General features: G+C 45.6%; 2 protein-coding genes across 2 annotated transcripts in view; one reads left to right on the forward strand and one right to left on the reverse strand.

Annotated features, from left to right (window-relative positions):
- The window catches only part of LOC119383707 (calumenin-B-like), a 583,129-nt gene that overhangs the window by 486,380 nt on the left and 84,406 nt on the right, over positions 1-12,343 (reverse strand). The window lies entirely within an intron of this gene.
- Positions 4,805-6,237, forward strand: LOC125757225 (uncharacterized). Its single transcript, XM_049412628.1, has one exon. It carries the CDS (start codon positions 4,851-4,853, stop codon positions 6,051-6,053), a length of 1,203 nt encoding a protein of 400 aa, XP_049268585.1. The 5' UTR covers positions 4,805-4,850; the 3' UTR covers positions 6,054-6,237.

Genomic DNA, 12,343 nt, shown 5'->3' on the forward strand with positions numbered 1-12,343 from the left:
TGTGCAATAAAACATATTTCGTGGTATGCAGAGACGCAAGGAATTCATTTTGATAATAAAGAGTGTACAGCTGAGTACGCCACCCTGTGGCACTCCAGTTTCTTGAAGGAATGGTCTTGACAGAACATTTCCTACTCGGACACGGAACGTACGATCCGACAGGTAGCTCTCTATTATATCTAGCATTCTACCACGTACACCAAGGTGGGACAGGTCTCTTAATATTCCAAAGCGCCATGTCGTGTCGTAAGCCTTTTCCATATCGAGGAACACAGAAAGAAAGAACTGCTTGTGGACGAATGCGTCACGGATTTGTGCCTCGATACGTAAAAGGTGGTCAGTGGTGGATCTACCCTCGCGAAATCCGCACTGGTACGGGTCAAGTAGATTGTTCGTTTCCAGGAAATGTATAAGTCGGCGGTTTATCATCTTTTCGAAAAGTTTACACAGGCAGCTTGTTAGTGCGATGGGCCTGTAGCTCGTAACGGAGGATGGATCCTTGCCCTGTTTTAGAATAGGAATGACAATGGCCTCTTTCCAAGACGAGGGGATTTCGCCGGAAGACCAGACAGCATTGTACAGAAAGAGTAAGGTTTTTTGCGTTTCGGCAGGTAGGTGTTTCAACATGTCATATACCACACGGTCAGAACCCGGGGCGGAATTACTGCAGCTGTTAAGCGATACCTGGAGCTCAGCTAAGCTGAAGGGTTGGTTGTATGCCTCGTGTTTTGTACATTTCCGCTCTAGTTTTTGTTTTTCTATTCTTGTTTTCTACCGTTGGAAGACTTCAGAGTAATGCGCGGAACTAGACACTTGTTCGAAGTGTGCGCCGAGGAAGTTTGCCTGGTCTTCCAAGGTGTCGCCTTGTGTGTTTACTAGAGGAAGAGAATGTACTTGCCGCCCTGCTACTCTACTAACCATATTCCATACTTTAGCCTCCTGTGTATACGAGCTGATCCCCGTTAAAAACTTCTCCCAACTTTCTCTTCTCTCCTGTCGGCGCGTTCTCCTGCCTTGAGATTTTATGTTTTTAAAACTGTCAAGGTTCTCGGCTGTCGGAGAGTCCCGAAGCAACCTCCATGCTTTGTTTTGTTTTTTGCGCGCCTTCCGGCATTCATTGTTCCACCATGGGACCCGTCGTTTGCCAGACAGTCCACTTGTTTGTGGGATACATTTGGTGGCAGCATTAATCAGAAAAGCTGTAAAGTAGTCTACAGCTGCACCTATGCTTAAATCACACATGTCTGTCCAGCTTAAGGGAGCAGTCTTACGAAACTGTTCCCAATCGGCTTTGTCAATGTGCCATTTGGGAACCTGTGGGGGACATTCATTTACTATTTGTGTGCTCAGAACTATAGGAAAGTGATCACTTCCGTAAGGGTTATTAATGACCTTCCATTGAAGTAAGGGTAGAGGTGATGGAGATATATTGCTGAGGTCTATAGACGAGTAGGTACCGTTAGCGAGGTTATAGTATGTTGCCTCTTTCTGATTCAACAGACAAGCACCCGAAGAGAAAAGGAATTGTTCAATTAGACGACCTCGCGCATCGCATCGAGAGTCACCCCATAGGCTGCTATGTGCGTTGAAGTCCCCAAGAATGAGATAAGGTTCTGGAAGTTCATCTATTAAGGACTGGAATTCCTGTTTTTGAAGGTTGTAGTGTGGAGGTACGTAGAGAGAGCAGATGGTGACGAGTTTGTTCAAAAGAACCGCTCGAACAGCCACTGCCTCCAGGGACGATTGGAGTGGTAAATGTGTGCACGCTACTTCTTGATTAACTATAACAGCTACACCACCGGATGACGCCACGGCGTCATCCCGGTCCTTTCGGAAAATAATGTGACTGCGTAGGAAGTTGGTGTGTTTTGATTTTAAGTGTGTTTCTTGTACACACAGCACTTTTGGTGAGTGTTCGTGTAAGAGTTCTTGGATATCGTCGAGGTTTCTTAGCAGTCCTCTGACGTTCCACTGTAGAACTTGTATGTCCATTTTAATGTATGTAGTATGGTGCTGTGTGTACAAAAAGTGCTTCCTAAGTTACAGGGCCCTTTCTAGGCCCCGTAATGCGTGCTTTTTCTTTTTTGGCGCGCTCCAAGGAGTTGCGCCGTTCCTTCGGCGTCTGAGACGCTGGAGTCGTGCTGTTTGTGTCCATCACCTCTTCGGAGGTGGTGGATGGTGCCTGCACAGCAGGCACGTTCGCGGCGGCTTCGGGCCTGACTGCGCTTGCAGTGGCCTTGGGTCCGGCAGGCCCGGGAGTCTGCTGGCCCTCTTTGGGAGGTGGCGGAGCAGCACAGGCTACTCCAGCCGGGGGCGCTGATGGCGCGACCGCAGTCACACTCCGTGTGACTCTTGCGGTCGCTGGAAGATGTGGCGCGGCGACCCGGCGCGACACATCGGCGTAGGAGGGACTAGACTGGTTGTGGAGGGAGAAACGTTTGCGAGCCTCTTGGAACGATAGGTTGAATTTGACCTTCAGTTCTATTATTTCTTTCTCTTTCTTCCACGAGGGGCATGATCGTGAGTAGGCTGGGTGGTCCCCTTCACAGTTCGCACAACGAGCTGCAGAGGTGCAGCTCTCAGACAAGTGCTCCTTGGATGCACATTTTGCACATGTGGCGCGCCCTCTGCAGCTTTGCGACCCATGTCCAAAGCGCTGACACTTGAAACAACGACGGGGATTCGGAATATATGGTCGGACACGAAGCTTACAATAGCCGGTTTCAATGGAGTCTGGCAGGTTGCTATTTCCAAATGTAATAATAATGTGCTTTGTTGGGATGTGTTTATCATCTCGCCTTATTGTTATTCTTTGGACTTTGACTACGTTTTGGTCCTGCCAACCTTCCAGCAGTTCACTTTCGGATAGTTCGAGGAGGTCATCATCAGAGATCACACCGCTCACCGTATTCATCGACCTGTGCGGGCCTACTGACACCGGTATGTCCCCAAATGCTGTGAGTTTCGATAGATTGTCATATTGTGTCTTGTCGCGAAGTTCGAGGAGGAGATCGCCGCTTCCCATTTTTGTTACCTTGTAACCTGGGCCGATTGCTTCCGTGAGAGTTTTGGACACAAGAAAAGGTGAAATTGCTCGGACTGCCTTGTTTTCATTCTGACTGTGGACTACATGGTACTTCGGAAAGATCTGTTTAGGTTGTTGAAAAGAAAAGTTCTCATCGGTGCGCCACCTTTTCAGGCGGCGATCAGGGAGTGCGGGAAAAGGGTTATCCATATGAGAAATTTGAAGTTCGGCGGCGATGGTGACCACCCACCACCGAGCCCAACGAGGGGACGCTTCAAGGTAGAACACTTGAAGACGCCAGCCATACATCGCCGCTATAACCAAATATAACTACCCAAGATTGAGTAACTACACAAGGTTAACCCTTGCCGCCAGGAAGACTGGAAGTAAATAGAAGAGAAGAGTAGACAGGAAAGATGTAAAGTGAGAGAGAAAGACGAAGATGAGGGGAGAGAGAGACAGGAAAAGGCGACTGCCGATTTCCCCTGGGTGGGTCACCCCAGGGGTGCCGTCTACGTGAAGCCGGGGCCAAAGGGGTGTGTTGGCTCTGCCGGAGGGCCTTAAAGGTCCAATCACCCAGCGTCGGCTCAACCCCCAGGATCCCCTTTTCCCCGGACACGGCAAAGCCACGCACGGCTAGGCGTGGGAGGCGTCGAAACCCCCCGTTAGCTCGGGTCCGTGGTGTCGCTACACACCAAACGCCTACTTGCGCAGACGCCCCTGCGGGGCACTGGTCGCCAGTTGTCAGAAAAAGGTTCCTTTTTCGTGAGCTTGCCACTGAAAAAGCAGCTCGCTTCTTTACTTGCAGGCGATACCTTGAGGCAAGAACTTTATGAATCTGTGAGTAGCAAACATAGAGAAAATGAAAACATACCGGACGCGATGACAGACCTCACTGATGGCGCCTTCTACAAGAAGCAGCGACAGACGCTTGGCTGCAGGAGTCAAGACATTACATTAACTGTGAATGCAGACGGAAGTCCCGTGTTTAAATCGTCGAACTATTCTATCCGGCCGGTGCATCTGACAATCAACGAGCTGCCACCGCACATTCGCTGGAGAAACGTTATTTGCGCTCTGTTGTGGTACGGCACAAAGCACCCTGATATGACTATACTTCTTGAGGCGTTCGCGGAACAGATGAAGGAGCTTTCCTCCGAAGGAATTCACTGGAGCCATAATGGGGAACAGCTGCATTCAAAGGTATGTAAGAGTATATCTGTTATTGCAGTGTTGACCCTTGAAATTCATCTCTCGAAACCAGGGACTGCATTCTCCTCCCAGGCTAACTTTAATTCCTTTTCTTTCTCTTCCTTTTTTTATTGCAGTTAATGTCAAGGCTTTGCCTCTGAAATATTGCTATTTCTGCACACTACTGTGATCCTTTTTGTTTTATAATGTTTCATGTGAATAATAATACCTCTGATTGCATGCTGTGAACGTTTATGTTCTGTACTAGTTGATAGTTGATATGAATTACGTTACCTTCGTTGATTCATGTTATCAACGCTGCCATTTATTTAGGTTTTTTTTAGAGTAAAAAAAAGTAACTTGCTGCTATTTTTTTAGGTGTACTGCATTACAGGCGTTGCAGATGCTCCAGCCAGGGCTTCAATGCAGAATGTCTTGCAGTTTAACGGTTACTATGGCTGTTCATGGTGCCTGCACCCTGGAGAGTTCATTGAAGGTGCAGTATTATTACCCACCCTTGCATGTGTCATGTGAAGTTGTCGAATATCTGAAGAGTGCTCTAAAAACCATGTTTCATTGTGCAGGTAGTGTCAAGTATCCCGTCTCCGTGACTGCTAAAGACAGAGATGCAGCTATGATGGTGGCAGACATGCAAACGGCAGCAGACCTTGAACGCTCTATCAGAGGCGTAAAAGGACCTTCGCCTCTCATCAATGTCCCTGGCTTCGACATTGTGTGGAGCTTTCGTCCCGATTATATGCACACTGTCTTGCTTGGTGTCGTGCGCCAGATGATGGACATTTGGTGTTCAAATGTGGGCAAGGCGCATTACATTGGGAGTGCCAGAATTTTAGCCGAAATAGATGGTCGCCTCCTAAGCCAGAGACCTCCACTATGTTTCAATAGGGTGCCAAGGTCTCTCAAACTGAGGAAGTACTGGAAGGCGTCTGAGTGGGAGGCTTGGCTGCTTTATTACAGCCTTCCGTGCCTGAAAGGCATCTTGGAAGCTGTGTTTTTTGAACATTTTGCGCTTTTGGTGTCTGCTGTCTACACTCTCTTGAAGAGCCGTGTGACAGCAGACGATGTAGATATCAGCACCAGAAAAATCACAGAATTTCTGGTAATGACCCAGTGTCACTATGGTGCAGGTGCCATGACTTCGAATGTGCACACATTACTGCATTTGCCCAAGAGCGTACTGCTGCATGGGCCACTCTGGGCAGTTTCGTGTTTTGAGTTTGAGAGCAACATGGGGCGCCTAGTACATCTAGTGTCGTCTTCTAATGGCATTCCTTTTCAAATCCTTTCACGCATCCTTTTATTGAACAACTTCCACTTTCTTCAGTCTATGGCATCGCAAGAAGTCCAGGAGCTATGTATCCAAGCAAAGAGGAGAAAACATTCAAGACTTAAATTACTTGGAAGACCGCAGGCACCTTCTATGGAGCTGTCAGATTACATAATGGAAAACATTTCTGGAGTTGTGAAACTTGACGAATATAGTCGGGTCTCAGCAGAAGGCTGCACAATCCACAGTAATAATTACAAGTTCGCCCCCCTCAAACGAGATTCAAGTGTTTTAAAGGTGGGAGGTGAGTACACAAGGGTAGAACACATAGTGGACGTTTCCAAAGTGGATGGTACATCCGAAATTTTTATTATCTCGGATGTGTACCATATCACCAACTTTGAAGAGGTTGACCACTTGAAAGAAGCTGTCAGTTCTGGCTCTAAAAAGGTGCATTCCCTCTCGAAATCCCTGCGTCCATGTGTGTGCCTTGAACTTAATGGGAAGTTGTTGTTTGCTGAATTGTGCAACCGCTTTGGCTCATTTTAAGCTCTGCTTGCATTTACGTACAATGCCAATTTCCGGACAGTTTTTTGAAGGAGTGTGAACACAGGTTATTAGTTTTTACTATCTTATAGGCACATGTTTAGGCAGAATGAAGTATTGCATAATTTGTTATAATGTTTAGGCTTTTACCACGATATGATTATGAGCCACGCCATTGTGGAGGGCTCCAAAAGTTTCGTCTGTCTAGGGTTCTTTGACGTGGGCCGAAATCTCTTACATTGTGCCTCCACGGAAATGTGACCGCCGCTGCCGAGTTCGAACCCGCGACTTTCAGGTCAGCAGCTGAGGTATAGTTGCTTATAATGCTATAATTCTTTATTAACAAATACGCAAAAAATGTCTGAACTTCCATATTGATATGTATCATGGAAAATGATTTGTAGTTGTCGGCTGGAGAAACCGTTTGCTCAAATGTCTAAAAGAAATGCGAAACATCCACAGTTTGCATAAACTATTCGGAGCGCTAAACTATAGTGACTTCTTAGCATGTTTCCTCCTAATTTTTCTTTTTGTCTGGTTTTGCCCATGGGCACCCCAATTTCCCTTTTTCTAGCTTGTACTGCACCTTCAGTACTGTAATGGAAGGCTTTTGCTTGAAAAGCCACTGAATTGTGAGCTAAGTTTGATCATTGCTTCATTGCCAATAACTACAGTCCGCATTCCAGTATATCACAAATAAAACAGGAACTTTCACTCCCGCTCTTGAACATTCGTCGCGACATTGCCTTGCTGTCATTCTTTCACAAAATTGCACATTCCTCCCGAATCACCGTTACTGGTCTGCAAAAACCATATCTTACTTCACGTAGACTACACAATCATCTTAGTTACTACCGTGTATACGGCTCGACAAACACGTTCAATCAGTCCGCACTTCCACGTGCTATCCGTCTGTGAAACAGCTTGCCTGACGACATTGCATCCCAGACAAACTTTGATACATTCCGTCATATCTTATCAAGCCACTTCACAAACCTCAGCAAATAGATGCCGTATCATAATTCATTGGTCCATATTGGTCCGTTTTTGTGATTGCCACATCCATGTGCGCGAGGATTCTGCCTTGTGGCCGCTGCATGCGCGGGAAATGTAGTTCCGTTCACGGTTACCATGCGTGAATCTATTGTACATGTTGAACTTTTGTACATGTTGATGCTTTTTGTTTTGTACATGTTGATGCTTGTTGTTTGACTTATTATTTTGCAACTGTTTCTTTAGTATTTTTTTCCAGTCTGGAGGTGTATATATGCATTGCCCCCCTTAGTCAATTGTTTCTTTTGTATTTTTTTTTTCTAGTTTGAAGTATATATATATATATGTATTGCCCCCCTTAGTCAATTGTTTCTTTTGTATTTTATTCCAGTTTGACGTGTATATATCTATTGCCCCCCTTAGCCAACTGTTTCTTTTGTATTTTTTTCCAGTTTGAAGTGTATATATGTATTGCCCCCCTTACTCAATGCCCCCATGGGGCCTGTAAGGTACTTTGAAATAAATGTGACAGTTGCATTTTGTTTTATTTCACTACCACTGTCCATGTTCACGGACGTGACTTCTTAAACAAACTAAACAACAGCAAACTGCTCAGCACCATTGAAAACGTGTTTAGGTTGCCCAGAGTGGTTTTTACCCAATCTCCTAGAGTGAGCAGCAGATGTCAACTTTAGTGGCTGCTGTGCCAACAAAAGAAAATGACATTGAGCAGTGCATGGCTGCTTAGGGATAAGTGCTTGAAGTTTTGTCACTGTTTGGCATTTAATTGGGACATCATACACTTAAATTTTTTATGTTTAAATTCATCTGTGCATCTGGTCGTAGAGATATTTCTTATTTTACCATTGCCATAGCTTTCACCAAAGCCTTTTAGGTGCTGTTTAACCACATTTGCTTGCCGACATATTTTTATGACCGCAAATATTTTTAGACCCTCTGATGCTTTTTTTTTGTAGTGGGTAAGTAAGGCTTTTCTGTCAAAATTCAAAAACTTTACCAGTTGTGCCTGTAACTGTTTTCAAGATTTTTCTGTTAAATTTCTCGCTTTGTGTATACATTTGTGTTTAATAAACCTCCTCATTTTCAAGCTCAACTATGTGTTCACAATTTCTGCATTTGCGTGATACATACACAAAGTATTACATAAATTGCATGGGCAACAATGAAGAAGCTGTATATTGAGAAATGCTCAATATTTAGAGCTGTTGGTGCCACATAATGCAAAGTTACAAGCAAAATGAGCTGCTGTGTTTACTTATTTTTCCAAGTAATGAAGGTTGGAGGCAGATGCCACATCTATAGTAGATTAAAAATAAATCTGTACCATTTTAGCAGCTACTTGAATGAAACATTTAGGCCACCTGTGAAATCTAGCTTATCTATTGTAGAGATCTGGTCAATTGTTATTCAACTTAAACGACTTAACTGCAAATAGAACTGTTTTAGTGATATGAATTATGATCCAGATAGGGCCACTTTCAACCAATATGCATCAATGGAAGTCATTGTGGTCAAATGGCACAATTTGAACAGCCACTTGAAAGCAGGTGAGACCAGTTGTCAGTGTTGCCGTCTTGATGGCCACTTGAAAGCGAGTGGGACGTACCACTTTGAAAACCACTTGGGTTGAAAGCAAGCTAGTGGTACCGCTTTAAAAACCACTTGGCAGCAAGTGGGACCAGTTGTTGTCCAAGTGGTACCACTTCAATGACCACTTGAAAGCAAGTGGGACCACTTTGAAAACCACTTGGCAGCAAGTGGGACCACTTGTTGTCCAAGTGGTACCACTTTGAACCACTTGAAATCCCACTTCAAATTTTCGCCTGGGACAGCAGAAGGTGCTATGTACTGTGAGCCGGCCGTGCGGAGCATTAGTCCCGAGAGCGACGTGGTCACCTTTTTTAACTTGCGGCATACAGGTTCTCGCAGATTACGGAAACGGCGGATCCTGTGTCAAGTTGTGCGGCGGTACCTTCAACACTGACGTCGATAACGTTTTGCGGCGAAAAAGATGGAGGCCTTGGGTAGTTCGACTCGCATGCAGCTCTTGCCTCCAGAGAGCGTCGTCGAGGGGATGGTGATCGGTGGTTGGCGTAGGGTCGTTGATCGTCAAGGTTGTACCTTGGTGGCGTCCTTGACGACGACGCAACAGACCTGCCCACGGCGTCAAATGGAGGACATTGGCGGCAGTAGCGGGCGACGTGTCCAGCGATACCACAGGCGAAGCAGATGGGCCTATTGTCCGGCGTTCTCCACGCGTCTGGGCGGCGGTAAAATGGAGTTGAAGGTCTCGCGAAGGTATGTGACGCAGCGTTCACGGTCGTCGACAAGGGATGGGGCGGCATGGCAGGTCGAGAAAAATTGGGGGACCCTTAAGCTTCGCCTTTAAGAGTTGAACGCAATAGCGAAATCCGGCCCCTAGTGCGCACTTCAACCACTAAGTGCATACTTATTAATGTGTATTGTTACACACACACGCACACAGACACACACACGCGAGCGCGCGCGCGAATGGTACAGGTTTTTGATCTAAAGCAAGAGTCGCATGGCCTCCAAGATATACGCCGCGCGCTCGCCATCTCGGAGGCCATGAAGAGTCTCACAATGCCTCAAAGATGGCAGCACATTATCTAGCGTTTGCTGTTTGCTTGTTGATATGTTTTCCGCTAGATGGACATAGTTGTCCATTTTTAGAGCTGTTTGAAAGTTCGTGTGTGTTTTTAGCGGGAATGGCTGCACTATCCCGGCCTTTTTCGACATAGTTTGATGACCTCCCAAATGCGCCTACAAATCGCCGAATGGGCTCGTTTACGTCGTGACACCTGTCGAACAAAATGCGTTAAGGAGACGCCTTCCACTACATGGTATTTATGTAGTGTCTTTTTCCGAAGCAGCTGCAAGTAACCTAGTGGCTTTGTGGTAGGACACCTGCTTGCCACGCGAACGGCCTGGGTTCGATCCTCAATAAGACCGAAAATTTTATTCTGTATTTTATTTGCTTCTTTCTCGATTTTTCGCTCACAACAAACGGCGCCGACACCGGGAGCGACTAAAAAGCCACCAAAACATGCCCGCGTTGCCAGACCACTTTTTGGTGCTGTCCCTAGGAAATTCCAAGCGAGATGTACCTAGCCTAGTCCCGTGGCTCTACGTGCGTGCGAGACGTTGATCATGCGATTTAACCATGGAAATGCAGGTGGCTTGATTTAATGGACGCACGGATAAGGTGCATACTTGCTGCTTTCTTTGAGAAGGGCCACTTTTTGACTAAGGTGCACGCAGTTCGCAAGGCGGGGGAATGGGGGAAAGACAGTGCATTAGGTTTCATATTTGTGTTAACCTTGCTGGCGTATCAAGCGCATATTAGTTTACGAAGCTGGTTATTTTTGGACGACGAAGTTTGAGACATGATCGGAACTTGTTTTGTGGTTCCCAAAAGGTGCCTTAGAAAAACGTTTAGCTCCAATATATTCCGTGATATAGACACCGAATAATCAATATTACTGCTTGTTTTAAACGAGTGCTTGCGGCGATCGAGCAACCACGTGAACGAGCGTCACGCCGAAGCCGGCCTCCCTACTTGGAGCACAGTATGTGTGTACTAGGCGCAGCGATGCAGATTGCTTATTTTCTCATCAGATCAGTGGAGTTCCCGGTGCCTACCGAACACATCGTGGTGATGGATCTAGGCCATCCTCAACCGCTATATGTATGTCGCATATGCATGCATGGCTCCCATCGCATGCGTGCGGTATCAAGCTGATATATGAAACATCATTGTGAATAACTTTTTTTGCCTAGCTGTTCTTTATGAAATATTTTTTTTTCATTGCTGTGCTTTTCACATATCCTATCATCAGTGAAAAGGATCGAGTAGCCGGTGCTATACAGAAGCACCAACATCTCCTAAATATCGTATAATAAAAAAAGTATTTGTTTACGCCAGGAAAATCAATGCTCCTCACCACATAATGCTTCCCTGAACCGACCAATGTGTTACGAATGCACACTGTCGGCTAATTATAAGTGTATATACAGTAAAGCTCGCATGCATCGGAATCAAAGGACATCGCTAAATAGTTCAGTATACTTGTAATTAAAAATGCATAAAATGCCTGCCTGAAGCTTAAATATAGTCGGTACATGTCTTGATATATGCTGAGTATGTGCAGCTCAATGAAACGAAGACAAGAGAAGACACGTAAACGACATAGCCAGTCTATGTCTTTTATGTGTCTTCTCCTATATATATATCAATAAATAGTCATGCGTCTCGGATACTCTTTCCGGCAACTAATTGCAGCCACAGGTAGCAAGCTTCACAGCGTGGCATTTATAGTTTTCGTCGCATTACACCCCTGTGTAGCGGTAAAACTTACAAAGCAATTCCTTCATTGTGGAGCGCAAAAAAATCTGTGCTGCGCACGCCGCCCATATTTTGACTCGTACCCTGCTTGTTTACGCCATGCTTGCACTGCCCCTTGGATTCAATGCACTATATATTTACATTATATATACGTGCTACAAGATGACAGATTCACTATAGTCAGCTTTATGACATTGCAGCTGTGTTATGCCAGAAAGCATGTACTGTGCATCGATGATTCGTTGTGCAGCGAAGCCCACCAGCAGGGAAATCGTAACTGCCACATACGTTACCTGATGCTTTGTCTTCTTTAATTACAAAAAAAGGCGCCCACGCAGTCTCCAGTCACCGTACGAGCACCCAAACGTCTAATAAATGCGCAAGTGCATAGCAAAGGTTTCTTCAATTCTTCTATGCGCCAGGCAAACGAATTAGCAGCAACCCTCTACATTAGAGAACAGACCAAGCCACTTCTTGGAATAGCTTGGAATAGTGTCATGGAGAAACTTAATTACGCCAACAGAAATTATTACACGATACCAATGAATCACGTGGCCTGAATTCAGCGTGATCGCATAGTGATCAACTTGCTGCGCAATTGCGACGAGGCGCCGCTACGGATGTCTACTTCAAACGCCAGCTGCTACATTCCAGGTCAAATAATAAATGGGCTGATGATGGATTTCTTAGCGCTGCTGGTTGTCTTAAGAATCTGTATAAATTTAAGCGAATACTCGCGAGGTAACATAAAGCAGGGCATACACAGACATTTTAACGCAACGTACGCTCTCGAGTGCCTCAAGTTTCACCTCACTTGACGACCGTCGGGCACATCGGATTCGAAGGGGATCGCGAAATAATTCGATATATCCATTATTACAAATGGAAAATACGCCTGTAAGCTTTAATATTC

This window comes from Rhipicephalus sanguineus, chromosome 2 (assembly GCF_013339695.2).
Source record: "Rhipicephalus sanguineus isolate Rsan-2018 chromosome 2, BIME_Rsan_1.4, whole genome shotgun sequence".
In the NCBI taxonomy this organism is placed as follows: Eukaryota; Metazoa; Arthropoda; class Arachnida; order Ixodida; family Ixodidae; genus Rhipicephalus; species Rhipicephalus sanguineus.